General features: G+C 48.1%; 1 protein-coding gene across 1 annotated transcript in view; it reads left to right on the forward strand.

The window, feature by feature from the left end:
* Positions 1-8,219: 8,219 nt before the first annotated feature.
* TAPT1 (transmembrane anterior posterior transformation 1) overlaps positions 8,220-16,504 on the forward strand; it is a 514,105-nt gene continuing 505,820 nt past the window's right edge. Inside the window, exon 1 of the mRNA XM_086964058.1 lies at positions 8,220-8,488. Within this exon, the coding sequence (XP_086820184.1) occupies positions 8,308-8,488 (181 nt within the window). The 5' untranslated portion in view covers positions 8,220-8,307. The remainder of the gene's footprint in view (positions 8,489-16,504) is intronic.

Raw genomic sequence — 16,504 nt, forward strand, 5'->3', positions numbered from 1 at the left:
GTCCGTACTTGTTTCCCAGAGCGTATTTAATCCTAGGCTCTCCAATAAGTTTATTAAGTAGGCCCTTGCTGGGGAGATTTCTTTGGCGTGAAGCTCGGTCCATAGGTTCGCATTTAGCGATCCCTGCTCCGATTCTTTGATTTTGCGCCAACTTTTTACATATTGTCCTTTCCTCTCCACCGATTGTTTCAATAGTCCGAATTCAAGACGAATTTGGGCAGGCGAGGAATTTTTTGGGAGATGGAAAATTGCCCTATATGCACGACTGATGGTTTTGTCCAGAGTGCTTGCGTCATTACCCCGCATTGATTCGCTGCCGTAGGAGAGCATTGGCAGTAGGCGAGCTTTTATTACCTGTAGAAGTGGCGCTAGTGTCCTGTCGGGAAGGACTTTCTGCAAGGGTCTTATTGATATTTGAAAGGTCATACCCTTCCTGCGAATGGCATCTAGTTGGTGCTTGGAGGAGCCGTTGCCCTCTATTATGACTCCTAGATATTTGTAAGAGGCTACCAGTTCTAGTCTTTGTTTGTCCAGATACCATGCGGTCTTCTGTTTTTTATTGTAGTTCATTGGCATGACCTTGGTTTTGTCCAGGTTAATTGTTAAGGAGTTTGCTTTGGAAAATGTATTTGTTTTATCTAGAAGGTTTTGAAGGCCGATGGGAGACCGGCTGATAAGGACCAGGTCGTCTGCGTAAAGCAGATTTGAGAGCGTGATATTTCCTAGCCGGGGTGCGTGTGATGTGACTGTTTCTAACTCTTCAGGAAGATCCGCAAGGAAGAGGTTGAACAGTGTTGGTGCTAGGACGCAGCCCTGCTTTAGGCCTTTGCTGGTCTTTATTTTCCTCGATAGATGTGTGCCGGATCCCAGTTTTATTTGGAGCCATGTATCGGTATGCAGCATTTCCAGCTGCTGTAGAAGGGGGCCAGGGATTCCCCATGAGCTCAGCTTCCGCCATAGTTTGTGTCGATCTACATGGTCGAATGCGGCACTGTAGTCAATGAAACATACAGAGAGCTTTTTGCCGTTTTTGCTGCGTCAGACAGTAGGGTTAATTCCAATGATGTTGGTTAGGGTTCCCTGACCCGTCCGAAAGCCCGTCTGAGTAGCTGGGATGATGTTCTCTTTTGTTGCCCATGTTATTAGATCCTTCAAAATAAGGCTTGAGTAGTACTTCGCTTCTACATCTAACAGGGCAATCAACCGGTAGCTGCTTGGGTCGATCCTTGCGCCTTTTTTATAGATTGGGCTTATTATCGAGCCTCTCCAAGATGCTGGTATTTTTCCTGTTACCCTTGCTTCATAGAATATTGGGATCAATGTGGAGCACCAAAAAGCCGGATCCTGTTTATATAATATTGGAGGGATCCCGTTTGGTCCTGGCGCCCCCTCAAGTTTTCCCTTTGAAATGTGTTTGAGGATCGTGTCTGTTGTTTCTTGGAGCGATAGTCCGGGTTCTGTTTTACTAGAATCGACTATCTTACAGGTGGCATCGTTCACTGCTAGAATGCGTGGCCCAGTTGTTTCCATGTTTGATGCTTGGTTTTCTTTTTTGGCTTGAATATCATTTTTTCCTGGTTGGAGGGAAGCTCCCTTTTCTGAGTTTGTCCCCTCGGCTTTCTTTTTTGCGGGATCAGTTGTGTTAAAGTGAGTTGTTAAGTAGTTGGCCCAAACCGATTCCGGTATTTCAGAAGTAATACCTCTGTGGTTTGGCTGTTGGAGCCTGTGAGTTATCTTCCAAAAGCTAGAGCTGTTCTTCTGCTTTGAGTTGTGTAAAATCTTTGCCCATAGATCTTCGTTCAGTTCCCGCTTCCTTTGCCAAGTTTTCTTTTGTAGCAGTGCCTTTGACCTACGTAACTGCAGTTGAATTTCCGGGTTATTTGGAGCTTGCCGGAGCTGTTTGAGGATCTTCTTTATTTCGAGCTTGATATTTTTTATTTCTACTGTTGTTACTTTGCCAAACGTATACCTAGTAGTGTTCCCTTTTTGGTCTGTCTTCCTTATGGCATGATTTTCTCCTAGTACCATTGTAAATTTTTCCCATAAGGTAATGGGGTTGTCTGGTGTATTGTGTGTTTCCTGTATTATTGTTTTTGCACTGTTTGTAAGAGTTTCTATGTCCGAGATCTTGCATCGTATTCGTTTATAGTCGGTAGTATGTTCTGTGCACATACTTCTGATTTCGATTGCTTTGTTCTTGCAGGTTAGTGCTAGGTTGGCTTCTAGCGACAAGTGGTCGCTCTGGGCTCTGTCGCCTATCTTAAAATCTTGTACATTGTCATACAACCGGAGTGTAACTAGAATAAAGTCTAAATAGGATGATGCCAATGACGAATGAAATGTTGGTACTGGAGGAATGTCCTCTTTGAAACGGCCATTAAGGGCGCGCAGGTTCAGTTTCTCTAGAGATTTTAATAGCCTGGATGCAGTGTTGCTGTGTTTGTAACTGTGGGGATTTTTTTGAGGAGGAATTTTCCATACTGTGTCCATTTCTTGCGTCATCTCATCGGTTGTCGGTTCACCGAATAACTGGAGGTTGAAGTCGCCTCCCACTAGTATGTTTTCTGTTTCTTCGTCCTCCGTGAGTCTTGTTAGTTCTCGGACTAATTCATTTGACCCAGACAGCTTTTTCTTGGGATGAATGTAGGTGTTGACTACGAGTAGCTGTTGACTTTCCTGAATTTTTCCTATTGTGATTGATATCGCCTGAATTGCATTCGGCGGAGTAAGGTTTGTAGTTAGTAATTTAATTTCTCCTATTACTGGTATTGAGGTGAAGATTGCCAGTCCGCCGGAGCAGCGGCCATAATGTGATTCTTTGCGGGCCGGGTGTGTCCAAGCTGTAAATCCTTGCAGAGTTATTTCATTGGGCTCCCATGTTTCCTGGAGGAGAATCAGATCGAAAGATTGCAGGTAGTTCAGTGTTTCAGGATCCTCCAATTTGTCTCCTAAGCCGTTTATGTTCCAACTACAAATTTTAAATTTGTCTCTTTTTTTGTTGGGACCTGCAGTTTTGTCCACTATAACTGGCTCAATTTGTCAGTTTGTGGCCCTTCCGATTATTGTCCGAGTAATTGTTTCTTTGAAGGAGGCTGTTCGTTGGAACGTTGGAGTTTGTGGTTTCCTATGATGTTTTTCCTGTTCTGGGGAGTAGCTTCGTGCTCCTTTGAGTACTGATGTAGCTAATAGAGGTCGTTTTTCCTTCCTGTAGGTCTCCGCAGGTACAAACGTCTGAGCTTCGGCGCCTCCTCGGCCGCCGAGGTTTTCCAAAATGCAATCAGGGAGACACTATCCGGACTCCCAGGAGTCATCAACTTGAGTGATGATATTCTTGTCTTCTCCAAGACGCTAGAAGAGCACCATGGACACCTTCGGGCCACCCTCCGGAGGTTAGCTGAGTATGGCCTCACCTTACACAGGGAGAAGTGCTTGTTCTACAACGAGTCGGTGGAGTTCTTTGGATACGTATTCTCCGGAGACGGTATGAAAGTAGACCCAAGGAAAGCAGACGCCATACAGGCAGCACCTAAGCTGACATCTGCAACCGAAGTCTGCAGCTTCTTAGGGATGGCCACTTATTGTGGTCGCTTCATCCCTAACTTGGCATCCCTGTCGGAGCCCCTACGCACACTCACCAAGTCTGGACATCCATGGTCATGGTCCGGGAAGGAGGACGAGGCATTCCGTGCAGTAAAAGACGCACTTATAGACGACAAGGTCATGGCGTACTTCAGACCGCACAGACAAACAGAGGTTGTCGTAGATGCCAGCCCGGTGGGGCTAGGAGCAGTCCTGATGCAGAAGACGGAAAACCAGGAATGGGTTCCCACCGCTTATGCCAGCCGAGCACTGACACAGACGGAGATGAAGTATGCGCAAATAGAAAGGGAGGCGCTCGCCATCAAGTGGGCGTGCCAGTATTTTCACTTATGCCTGTTCGGTCACGAATTCAAGGTCATCACGGACCACAAGCCGCTCGTGCCGCTATTTGGAGGCTCTGCCAGGCTTGCACACCCAGGATCGAAAGATGGGCTGCCCAGCTTCAACCCTACCGATTTGAAGTCATCTTCCGCCCCAGAGCGGACAACCAGGACAGCCCTCTCTTGCATCAGAGCTCGAAGACGGAGAAGCAGTGGAGGAGTTCGTCAGGGTGCTATCACAGGATGCATGTCCTAAGGCTCTCACGCTGGAAGCGATCGGGCCGCCACGGACCGAGATGAATGCCTCCGAAGGGTAAATGCCACGCTGGAAAACCACTCCTGGAAGCGTTTCCTGGACGGAAGCAGTGCACTCACGCAGGATGAACAGACTTTTCGGCAACAAATGTGGCGAGCACAGAGCGAACTAAGCACGGGACCTCATGGAGTGGTGTTGCGGGGTGCCACCATTGTCATACCAACGAGCCTGCAGAAAGAGGTAGTTCGCCTCGCTCACCAAGGGCATCAAGGAGTAGCAAAGACGAAGGCTCGCCTGCGTAGCCGGGTGTGGTTCCCGGGACTCAACAATGCGGTGGAAAAAGAAATCCGGAACTGTCACTTGTGTGTCATCACCAGCCAAGAACCAGCACTGCACCCGGTCATCACAGAGGACCTGACCTGTGCGATATCCCGTGGTCAAAGATAAGCATTGATTTTGGCTCTTTTCCAGATGGACGACAAGCCCTGGTACTGATTGCCAGTAGTAGAGGTAGTACCCTCCACTGCGTTCAGCCACGTGAAGCCAGCGTTAGACCGGACCTTTGCCATGCTAGGTTTCCCTGATGAGATAAAGTCATACAATGGGCCGCCTTTTCAAGGCAACGACTTCAAGACATACCTAAGCAAGCGAGGGATCAACCACAGGAAGATCACGCCCCAGTGGCCACAGGCAAACGGCGAGGTCGAAAGGTTCATGAGGACCATAAACCGAGCCCTACAGATTGGTGTAGAACAAGGGGAAGCGCCTGAAGAGTGCCTGGCCCAATTCCTAAGCGCGTACCGGCAAACCCCACACTGCACCACCAAGTGTGCGCCAGCGCACGTCATGTTTCGGAGAACACCACGAGACTGCATACCGACGAGCCCCTCATGGAAAGCACCAGAGTTAGACCACGAGGCGACTCAGAACCGCAGGAGAAACACCAATGAAAGAGCAAGTAGAGCACGAAAGGTCGAAATCAGACCCCTCGTGGTCGGCGACCGCGTGGTGTTGAAGACTCGGCAACATAACTGGAAATATCAGACAACGTTCGAACCCGAGGTATGGGAGGTCGTGAACATCCACGGCACCATGGTGTCGGCCACCCGCGGCATGAGAGCCGTGACGAGAAATGTGTCGTGGTTTAAGCGAATCTCCAGTGAAGAGACCTCGAGCGAACAGGGGTCTGAGGACATGGATGGAGGCGATGAAGATATGACGCCCTCTGGGACACCGGCGGACCAGCCGGTTCGGGGAGCACCGGTGCCCAGACCTATCTCGGAGCCTAGTATCATTCCGGCAAGTTCAGCAAGCGGCACAGAAGAACCGGAGGGCGAAGGGTCCGTCGCGGAGCCGCGAAGCAGGAGGTATAATCTTCGACCCAATCCAACCCCCAGTCAGAGACTCAAGGACTATGCATGGGGTCTCCGTGTCGCTGGGACATTGAAGTAGCCGGGACTAAAGAACTGTGAGTTTGGAGGGATGTACTGACGGAGCCACCTGGCCCGTCCACACACGCACGCACGCACACAGCCCGAGGGCGGGTCACGCCCCAGGTATAAATAAATGGGCGCGAGACCGCCTCGGGGTCTTCGGCCCTACGCAGTAGTCAGTGTCCGCGTGTCTTATTGTGCATAAGTGTAGTTAGGCCCCACTCTGTGGCCTAGGTTGTCCCTACCCCTAGCGAACACCACAGATAGTAGTGCCCCGGTGAAAAACAACAAAGCCTCGTTAATCCGCAAATGGTCTTTTAAAGACCTGTGAAGTGCCCGGTAAGCTGTCTCAGTAGCCCGGGCTGACACTCACCAGGGTCCTTTCCCAATGGGAGTTGCTCGGCTGTTCACACCCGCCCCCTGCATTCTCCCCTGAAGACTTTCCATTCCCATGCCCAGGGGGAGGCTCAGTGACAGTGAGAGGACCTGTACCTTCCGACCCGTCCCCGAGCTTCAAACACCTCCCGGTCTATTTCGCAGGCACAGAGCCGACAAGGCTGCACTCAGGTCCCAGGGTTGTCTGTCCCAGACCTCGAACTGCCAGCAGCTGTCCTGGAAGCCTCCCAGCCGCTTGCCTTCTGCTAAAAAATATAATAACTGGAGAAGCAGAGACTTAAGGTTGAGTCTGAGGGTGTGTGTCTGCAGAGGTGTGCCAACTGATGCATACACGACGCTCCTGTCATCCTGCTACTGCCTCCTGCAACCCCACAGGGCTATGAAAGTTTTTTTTATTTTAATGCATGCAGCATGCTTTTCAAAAGAATCGGCATTCTGTGGTCTGGTAACCTTGGATTTGTCTCTCAGAAGCTAAGAAAGAGCTCAGTGCGAGGGCAATTTCCACTGGTTCGAAGAAGAGTCTGGGGGTAATTTAAAACAGGTTTTTGACCGCAATAAGCTGTCATCTATGTTATATGGGAGGAGATTATCTCACCGGCCTTAGCCTGTGAAGATAATGCAGAATGGTGCTAGGCAGCTTGTCTGTGCGCATGTCAGCTGAGACAGTGTGACACTTAGATAACTGAGATGGCTTAGTGGGTAACTTGTTCATGTTGGTGCCTCACACATCCTTCCTGGTGGACAAGGTCCCATATGGACAGAGACCATTTCTAGTGCTTTGCAGTACATTTAAGAAGATGTTCTTTGAGTTTCTAGTTGCTCAAATGGGTGTAATTTCTGATATGTATATGTTTCCCTCATCTTCATTACTTGATTTTCCTTGTGAGAAAGTGTCACTCCTAGTCGTTGAAATGTCACTCATAATTACACGGACATTTTGAAAATGTCACACGTAGCAATCTGAAACCTTGGCAGCTATGTATTTATTGTATTTCTTTGTTCACTTTGTTTATTGATTGGAGGATGTGATATGATGTGAACCCTTTTTAGAAAGTGAGGTGTGGCGTTCTCGAGGAGGCAGTTTACCCTGGAGCGGATCGACGTCAGGTTATGTCTGCCAATAAATAATAATATGGAAGATACACCGGTGTCCTGTTTTCACCTCGACAGGTGCTCACTACAAATGCCCGCTCCTGTCCTTCTGAATTGGATTCACTACTATGCTTGTTGGGCAATCTTAGGCTCACACCCCTTAACAATATTGATAAATATATGACCTCTGAACGGAGCTTACATAAGTAAATATGAATGTTTGACTCAATGTCTTAAGACCATCACCTCATTCGCAATTTAGACCCCAGCCAAAGTTCCTTATTTTCACAGGACCTCCCCTCTCCCACACACAAACACACACACAAACAAAAGTGCGAGTTTGGAACTCATCAAATAAGTATATATAAATATCATTTTAAATTGCTCCCACTTTGCTCTTTCTTCGCCCCAACATAAATTGTGAAATTGAATTCCCCGATTTGTTCTCCAAACATCCCTTGTCCCTGTTTGCAAACTTAAGTATGATTGGAAGGCTCAAATACGCTTAAAAAGAGTGATTGGAAAATGTAAAAAAAAAAATAATAACACCGAATTACTAAAACAAGATTACACAAGGCAAATAACTATCAACGACGATGTGAAACTTTTCATGAGCGTCTGACAGGTTATGAGAACACGCAAGACTCGCAAATCACTAGAGCAGCAGCAAAATGTACCAACTTCCAAGCAGCGAAGATGAGCGACTTAATAGACTAACACCGCCATCACGCATAATTTTCGTGACGCCATGCTTAAAAAGGAAAAAGTCATTGTTCTTCATACAAAAAATTTTTTTGCAAAAGAAACAATGGTAAACCAGCTAATGAAGCAATCTAAATATATATTTAAAAAATATATATTTGTCAAAGAAACATGGTAGCACCTTTTTAACTCATTGCCCTTTGTACTTTTATATTTAATTATATTGAAATGATTGCCAAAAACATCGGAATAGGAACTTTGTCTGACGAGTTTCGATATTCTTCTTATACATGTTACATCCTTTGTTTCTGTATGGATTTTTGCAGAAAGGCCACCACTCCACAATGGCGCGTTGAAAAGCCGAATGTGTGCAGCTCAGCCTGGACAGATGTTTCATGTCTTTCGGTTTGACATCCGTTTCTAGTGGTCCCGTAATGATGACGCAACGGCGTGAGGCGGCCTGACACTGCACCTGCTTTAAGGTTTGTTGTGTTGCGGAGCGCGCAAGATGGCTGCGGCTGTAGGCAGCACAGCTGAGCCTAACGGAGACAGTCTAGAAGAGGAAGCGGAGAGGCAGCCACGCAGACCCCACAGCGCCCCTGCCCGCACCGAGACCTTGGGCTTCTATGAGCGGGCCAGCGGGGGCGAGTCGTCTGGAAACTCGCGAAAGAGGAGGCACAGTCCACCAGGTACAGAGACATATAGAGATAGCAGCTGTCACTGATCTAGGAAGTAGCCTAAATGTCAACGAGTTCAGAAAGGGAGACGGGCTAAGTTAGATCTGACATGATCATCACACAGACTGGGCACATGCTGCTCTATGCCATTTATGGGTGGACAACCCGGGAAGCAGGCAACTCCGAGAGCAGAGGCTGACATCTGGCAGTAGTGTCTGTCCTGATGCAGGACTCTGACAGGAGGGACTGGGCATGATTGCTTGGACTGCAGATATACTAATGCAGAGGAAGTGCAACCGGGAGAACCCTTAACTAGTATAGCAGAAGTTAACTAAAGGCTGCCAGGTTGTCCTGGACATAGAGAGGAGAACTTGTGCAGTGGGGGCAGAGACTGGGTACTGACGATCCATATTGCTTTGCTTACATATCTTCTAACTCTCAGATTTCATTGTTTGGCTGTCTCTTTCCAGTTTGTGGCCACCTATTTGGTATCTGCTCATCGTTTAACTTTGTTTATTTTTCAAGTATCACTAGGTGTGTATCCTACTTGTTCATATAGCTCCTGGCAGATATGGCAACTCACCACCCTGCCTCACGCTATATCGGCTCCTTTAACACTGTCACCCGGAGAGGAGCCGATATAACACAGTGGCAGGGTAGACAAGTTGGAAACCACTGCACTCAAAACGTTTCTAGCTCGCCTTTTGAGCGTCTGATCAGGCAATGTTCGTTAAGGGAAATCTGCAGCAGTCTCAATAAGCTTCTTCTTTAGGTCTCGTGGCGTTGAACCGCGCAAAGCGTGGTCTCGCCAGAGACCTATTGTTATGGATTCTTCTTTCCAGGAGAGGGGACAGGAGCTGGCCGCGCGCTCGGAATTGAGCGGGCCACGCGCACGCGCTCGATGTGGCCAGCTCTTGTCTCCTCTCCTGGAAAGCTGTACCACACAGCCACACCTCCCCCTGCACGCATGCGCACAAACAGAGACCCACACACACGAGCGCACCTACACACACGCACGCACACATACAGAGACTGCCGCTGCACACACGCCGGAGCACACATACACACACAAGCGCACACACACACAAGCGCACCCCCACCCCCCTCCAACTAAGCCCCACTTACCGGCATTCTGGACTTCTGCAGACTCCGCAGGGCTCTCCCTCGGGCATGGGAGCCCTGCGTCACCAGCATTGCTTCTCTGGCCATCCGTGGGCGCGTGCGCAGGCTTCCGAAGGCGGAAGTCCCGCCCCACGTAAGGTTTGTTAGGGCTCGCTGCGATAGCGTCTCGTTTCACTTTCAGGCAAAAAAGAACTGCTTTAAAACTCCTTCAGCCGCTATGGAAAGAGAACAGCACTCGCAGGGGCAGTTTACCAATGTTTTTATTACCAGCGCAACAAACGCGTTTGGAAGACTCCTTCAGTAAGGAAGCTGTATGAGAAAATGATTTCTTCTTTTGAAATAGATATGTAATCACAACGTTGTTGCCGATACTCGGCTTGTTAATGATTTCTATAGCGCCCACGAAAAGCGGAGCTGTCCATTGGCGCTTTAAAAGGCACCTGTTTTCTCTCAGAAGAAGCTATCGGGCGCAGGATCGCTCACTCTCTGGACGGATCGCCTCGGCCGGCATAAGAGGAGGGAGCCCCCTCCACGCACACTCACGCCCCCGTCCTGGTTCCCCATCACTGCCAGGGAAGCTGCTGGTGATTAATGGCGGCGCTGCCACCCTGACCGAGCGAGCAGAGCCTGGCATCAGCCTCCCCAGGAGCCTTCAGGGCACCCGCTGCCCCAGCAGCAGCCCCCCTCCCGCTGCAGCAAAGCACCCCCTGCTGCCCCAGCCCCCACTCCTTCCTTGAGCCCCAGCACGTACCCTCACCATACCATAACACACCCACGGCTTCCACCTTGCCCCCAAGGGACCTCGTTTGTCCTAGAAATTACCTTTCCCTGGCCCCCTTGTATCCTCTTACAGCTTCTCCCCCCACCCCCGTAGCCCAGCATCCGAAACCACCATCCGCTGGCACCCACCCGCTGCCATAGCAACCTCTCAGCCACTGGGGCACTCGCTGCCCCTTCATCTGTCCTCGCTAGCCCCCCAGTGCCGCAGCCCTGACACCCCAAATCACCCCCACCCCAGCATCCACCATTCCCAATAGTACAACACCCACCTGTTGCCGCAGCAACCCCTCTTCCGCCGCTGCATAGAGCCCTCCCCTGACCTCTGTGACCCCTCCACAATACCACCCCCACACGCCTCAACAGAGTAAGCGCCCAGGAACGCACTCCCACCAGTGACCTGCAGGGGACCCTCAGATTTGCACTGCAGGCCCTGCGCTCATTCAGCTGTTTTACTGGAATTCGAACCTAGGACCGGCATTTTACCCAGATCTGCGCAGTCCATGCATCAACCCGCTCAGCTATCTGAATTGGAATTTTCTACCAGTAGTTCGCAAACAGAGGGCCGCATTGGGTACAGAACCCACTCTGCTATCTTACCTGGACCGGCATTAATATACAGGTTGCATTCAGACCTCTGCGGTGAACAGCTGTGCAATCTGACTGTAGTGGAAACCTGGGAGCTGTTACTGCAAGCTCCAAACCTGCCGAACTACCCTGCTTGCCCTGGGCCCGTAAATGGTGCACCATTTCTGCAGCTGGCACTCTCGATTTACACCAACACTTTTGAACCCCCTCAGGGCACTCAAAGCTAAGACCTGCACATTGCACTCGGACCTCCCAGTGGCAGGTGCATTAACCCACTAGCCTTTCATATTGGAATTTGAACTGCATGTCGCTTTGATTTCCCCTCGGGTGCATTCCTCCACTGGACCAGCATCATCGTAAAATTGGACCCCCTGACCCCGGGTCGCCGCCCCAGGTGCATAACCCACTGATCTAGCTTCCCAGGAACCGAGCCTGTGACCCGCGGGCTGCACCCGGATCTCCGCCGCAGGAGCCCGGACCCCCTGAAGATGCTGCCCATCTCCGGGGAGAGCCTGTCTAGCGCCGAGGTGAAGGACGTGGTGGACAGCCTGCGGGAGAACTCGGTGCGCCTGCTCTCGCTGTGGGGCTGCCACCTCTCCGACCGGGACTTCGGGCGCGTCTGCCGGGGCCTGGCCGAGTCCCACTCCCTGACCTTGCTCAACCTCAACCTGGGGGTGGTGGGCAGCCTGGAGCGGGTGCGGCTGCTGGCCGAGGCCCTGCAGACCAACCGCTTGGTGCAGTCCCTCTTGTGAGTATGAGTGACTCTGATTACCACTACAACAGATGTGTATGTATCTATAGCGCCTAGTGCCGCCAGCTGCATTCATTATAACAGGCTCGTAGTATGTGCAGACCAACCCCTCGTGCAGTCCCTCACCTGTAGCGTACACCCCCTCCCCCGCACGGTACTCAGCCTCTTCATCCTGGTGCACTTTCCCTCCACTGTCACCTCCAGCCCCCTCTAGAGTCTCTCCGAGACCTCCCTAATGATCCCCGGGCTCCTCTCCTCCTGACGGAGCCATGAAGGTGACAGTCTCCTTCGGGAGGACGCTGATCGTGGTGCCCTGCAAGGATGGCCAGCTAACGGTGGGGGACTTCACGCAGCAGGCTGCCCAGAGGTACGTGAAAACCAAGGATAAGGTGAGAGATCAGCCCGCCCAAAAATGACAAGTGTGTTTTTGTTGTAAGCCGGCTGCTTCTGAAGTGCCAAAGGGATAAAAACACATGCGCGATTCTGTGCACAGGCACTTTACTGTGGGAAATGTCCCAAAGATGCTTGTTTTTCGATACATCTTAGTAAATATTTCACTATTGTCAGCCGACGGTCTAAAAACAAAAGAAAGCCAGTCCTGCATAGATTAAGAGACTTTTAATCACAAGAGTACAATAGTAACATAACCTGCTCCTGCTGAAGTATGCTCTGCAGACTACCTTCACTGTTTTCATGCTACATATGATCACTGTACTCCTATTCGACAGGTGTTTTCATGGTCCAGTAAGATAATGAAATCATGAGTCACGTATTTTTGATGTAGTAACACCAGAAAACCACCACTGCGTCTCTTCTTTCCCGGCGTGTTATATTGTATCTAGCCAGGCGTTTCAAGACACCTGTTGCGCACAGCAAGCACTCTCGCCTACAGTTTCTGGTTACTCTGTGTAAATAGAAACTACAAGGCCCAGCATGCAAAGTGCTCCTGGCTAACCTGCAATGCTCGTGAACAAGCATACATATGTTTAATCAAAAATAAATTGCTCTAGCTTTAACTAAATTTAGAATTCAATTACTACTCGCCCCTAGGAATCCTTGTGCAGGGCTAGTACCTTATAGGTTATGCATATTTCACGTGGAATATATATTTGCAGAATATTCGTGACCTTGTTGCACATGTAATGTCGGAATCGCCAGCCCGTGAATTAACAGAAACCGTGGAAACGCTTTATAAAATCTACTCTGGTTAGCGGCTGTTTTTCAAAACATAAACACTAATTTAATGTTTCTGCACAGCACGTCGTCAATTCTGTGTCCTCTCATCCGCTGAACATGTAAGAGGAAAATTTACATGTTCTTTCGACAACAACGTCAGGAGACTTGATTGGCCAAGGTTCAGGAACCTCCCTTTTTTTTTTTTTTACTCTGGATGTGCTGTCCTCCCATTTTTAGGTCTCGTGGCGTTTACAGCTTACTTAACATATTACAAACTTTCTTCAGAGTTCAAAAAATGTATTTCTTTAACTCGTGGCAGTTTTGCTGTTAATAGGGCACTTTATAGCACTTTACTGAGATGTCCTTTGAAAGTGGTCGTTTTTTAGGTCTCGACGAGCAATGCTGTAGGGGCTAATTTGAGCACTTGATCCTTCTTACATCGATGGACTGCGCTCCACCTCTTCTTTAGATAGTGCAGGCGGCAGGGAGGGTCCCTACTATCCCTGCTACCTCGAGACTCAATTGGCTATCGTTTGTGTCTACATATCCGCCTACCAACAAATGTCAGTGCACACTTTTCCACCACGCAAACACCCCAACAGCCTTCAGTGCACGCTTCCTTCATACACACCATCAGCCTTCAGTGCACACTTTCGCGGGGCACAAACACCACCAGCGATCAATGCACGCTTCCACCACACACACACACAGCACCAGACGTCAGTGCACGCTTTCACCAGGCACACACACCACCAACCGTCATGTGCACACTTTCACAAGGCACACCTCATCAGCCGTCAGTGCACGCTTTCACCAGGCACATACACCACAAGTCGTCAGTACACGCTTCCGCCAGGCACACACGCCACCAGCTGGCAGTGCACACTTCCACCAGGCACACACACCACCAGCCATCAGTGCACACTTTCAACAGGCACACACACACCACTAGCCATCAGTACACGCTTTCATCAGGCATACACACCACCGGCCGTCAGTGCACACTTTCAACAGGCACAAACACCATAAGTCATCAGTGCACGCTTTCACCCGGCACAAACACCACCAGCCGTCAGTGCACGCTTTCAACGGGCACAAAAACCACCAGCCGCCAGTGCACCCTTTCACCAGGCACACACCACCAGCCGTCAGTGCACACTTTCACCAGGCACAGACACCATAAGTTGTTAGTGCACGCTTTCAGCGGGCACAAACACCACCAGCCAATACAGAGTTTGCAAAAAAATTCATGCAACACATTGTCTTATACAATGCCAATAACTCAAACTTGAATGCTGCGAGACCTATTGCATTGCAAATGCTTGTTTTCTGAGGTGTGAAGAGGGGATATAAGGGCCTCCTAGGCATGGGACGCCTCCCTCTTCTCACACTGTGAAATACATTTTTTACTTGAAAGGTCTGCTGTTCTCCGATTCATCACATTAGGCATTAGGTCTAGTGATCTGTCATTCTATCTTCTTTTCATTAAGTCCTGTACAGTTACTCATCTTCGTTATGCCAGGTGTGCAGAGTTCTATGTCTAGTATTGTCAGCTGTTCTTGGCTAGGTCTTTTCACTTAGAAAGGTCCTGAAAGTTCTGTAAAAAGTGTGTGTGTGTGTGTGTGTGTGTGTGTGTGTGTGTGTATGTATATGTGTGTATATATATATATATACACTGTGCAATTGGAGTATCTTCCTTATTGATCGGCCATTACACGTTTCGGTCCGGCGGGAACTTGATCACATGACAAACGCTGCCTTCATTCTTTTCTTTTTAAAGTGGTAAGTACATAGCTTCCAAAATAATTCAGCATAGACATTGAAGATTTACTAAATGGGGTTTATAGTGTGTAAACAGCAGACTCGTGGCTTTCCACCATTTAAAATTATGAATTCAAATTTAAAGTTGAATCACATCAATGACAAGTATTTAAAATGCATTTCTGGATAAAAGTATCTCAATAAATACAACAAATGCCTGGTGTGGATTTGTAGGAATGTGTGTTTCCTAGATTTCTGCATTAAGCATTCCTCAAATCCACCCTTTTATTTTTTAGAATATGTATGTATGTGTTGCTGATTTGTAATTCTCAATGAGCTGTAATTGTAAATCCTGCCTATGTTGTCATAAACGGAACCAAGTGCAAATATATTAAGTGCAAAAAACCTCTAATCAGTGTCTGTTATCTGTTTTAATGATAAAGTGCTCGAGTGCTGATATCTAAAAACCCACTGTTTATATGGTTTAGCCAGGTATGGCAGCAAACGGATCAGTTGTTGCAAGGATTGGTTTAGTTCAATTCTCATTTAAATACGTCGAACGCACAAATACATATGTCTGTACCCTTGGAATACACAAGTGTGGAAATGGCATATCTATAAACGTATAACATTCTACATATCAAATCCTCATTTTGGACAGTATAGTGTCTAAAATTCATAGTGGAGAGACTCTAGAACAAACAGGTGAACAGATCTTCTGTTGTGTTGAGGCCCCCTAAAATCTAGATCTAAAATGTATCTTGTCTCTAATTTCCTGAGGCTTTCCTCTCTGTCACCGCCCCTTCTATTAAGTACCACTGCGTCTATTAGGTAGTATTTAAAATGTTCCAGGTTGTTTTTATGTGTCTCCTTAAAATGGCGGGCCACTGGGTACGTAGGATCCTGATTTACTATGGCTCATATGTGCTGCAGCATCCTTTTGTGAGCCTGCAATTTAGTGCTACCTACATATTTTAAATTGCAGGAACACTCCAGCACATATATTGCGTAGTCTGTTTTGCAATGCAATGGTTTGGTGATTTTGTATTCCCTTTTGCCAAATGGTATAGTGTATGCTGTCTTGTTTATTCCATATTGGCAGGCTTTGCAACTCTTGCATTTGACAAAACTATTTTGTTGTGAAATTCATGAGTGCTGTTCTGTTGTCTCAGGACTACTTGTGACCAGTCATTTGCTCATGGACGGGGCTCATCTGTAGGTAATGGATGGCTTATATGGTAGTGATGCACTTAGACTATTGGCCAATTGTGTCTCATAATGTTCTTGAGTGCTTTCTCTTGTTTTTTGTATGCCAAGATTATCCTTAATTCACCCGGTGTTTCATTGTGACTTATTTGTTTTGGCTGCATCTATTTTTTAAAAAAATATTTTTTTTTAAGTAACCACACGCCAAACATCTTTTTGCTAGCCTGTTGTGCTTGATGTAAATCTTGAGAGGTGCTACAAATTCTTTTTAACCTAAGCTTTTCCCCCTAGGGAATGCTTTCTATCAGATATCGGGGATGGAAACTTGATGAATGTAGCACTAAATTGTCTGCAGTCTCCTTGCATTATATTTTTGTTTCTATTTTGTTGTCTTCTATAAACACCTCCACATCTAAAAAATGTACCAATTTGTCACTGATAACAGCTGTAAAACACAAATATTGTTCATTTATATTGATGGCTGAGACAAATTCTGTAGCACTTGTGTGTTTCCCGTCCCAAACAATAAATAAATCATTGATAAAACGTAACCACAATTTCATTGTTTTCCATATACATTCTGTGAGTGTCGCCCACTACCAACTCCTCCCACCAGCGCATGTGTAAACACGCATAGCTGGGGAGAA

The sequence above is a fragment of the Lissotriton vulgaris genome, chromosome 3_2 (genome assembly GCF_964263255.1).
Source record: "Lissotriton vulgaris chromosome 3_2, aLisVul1.2, whole genome shotgun sequence".
Classification (NCBI taxonomy): Eukaryota; Metazoa; Chordata; class Amphibia; order Caudata; family Salamandridae; genus Lissotriton; species Lissotriton vulgaris.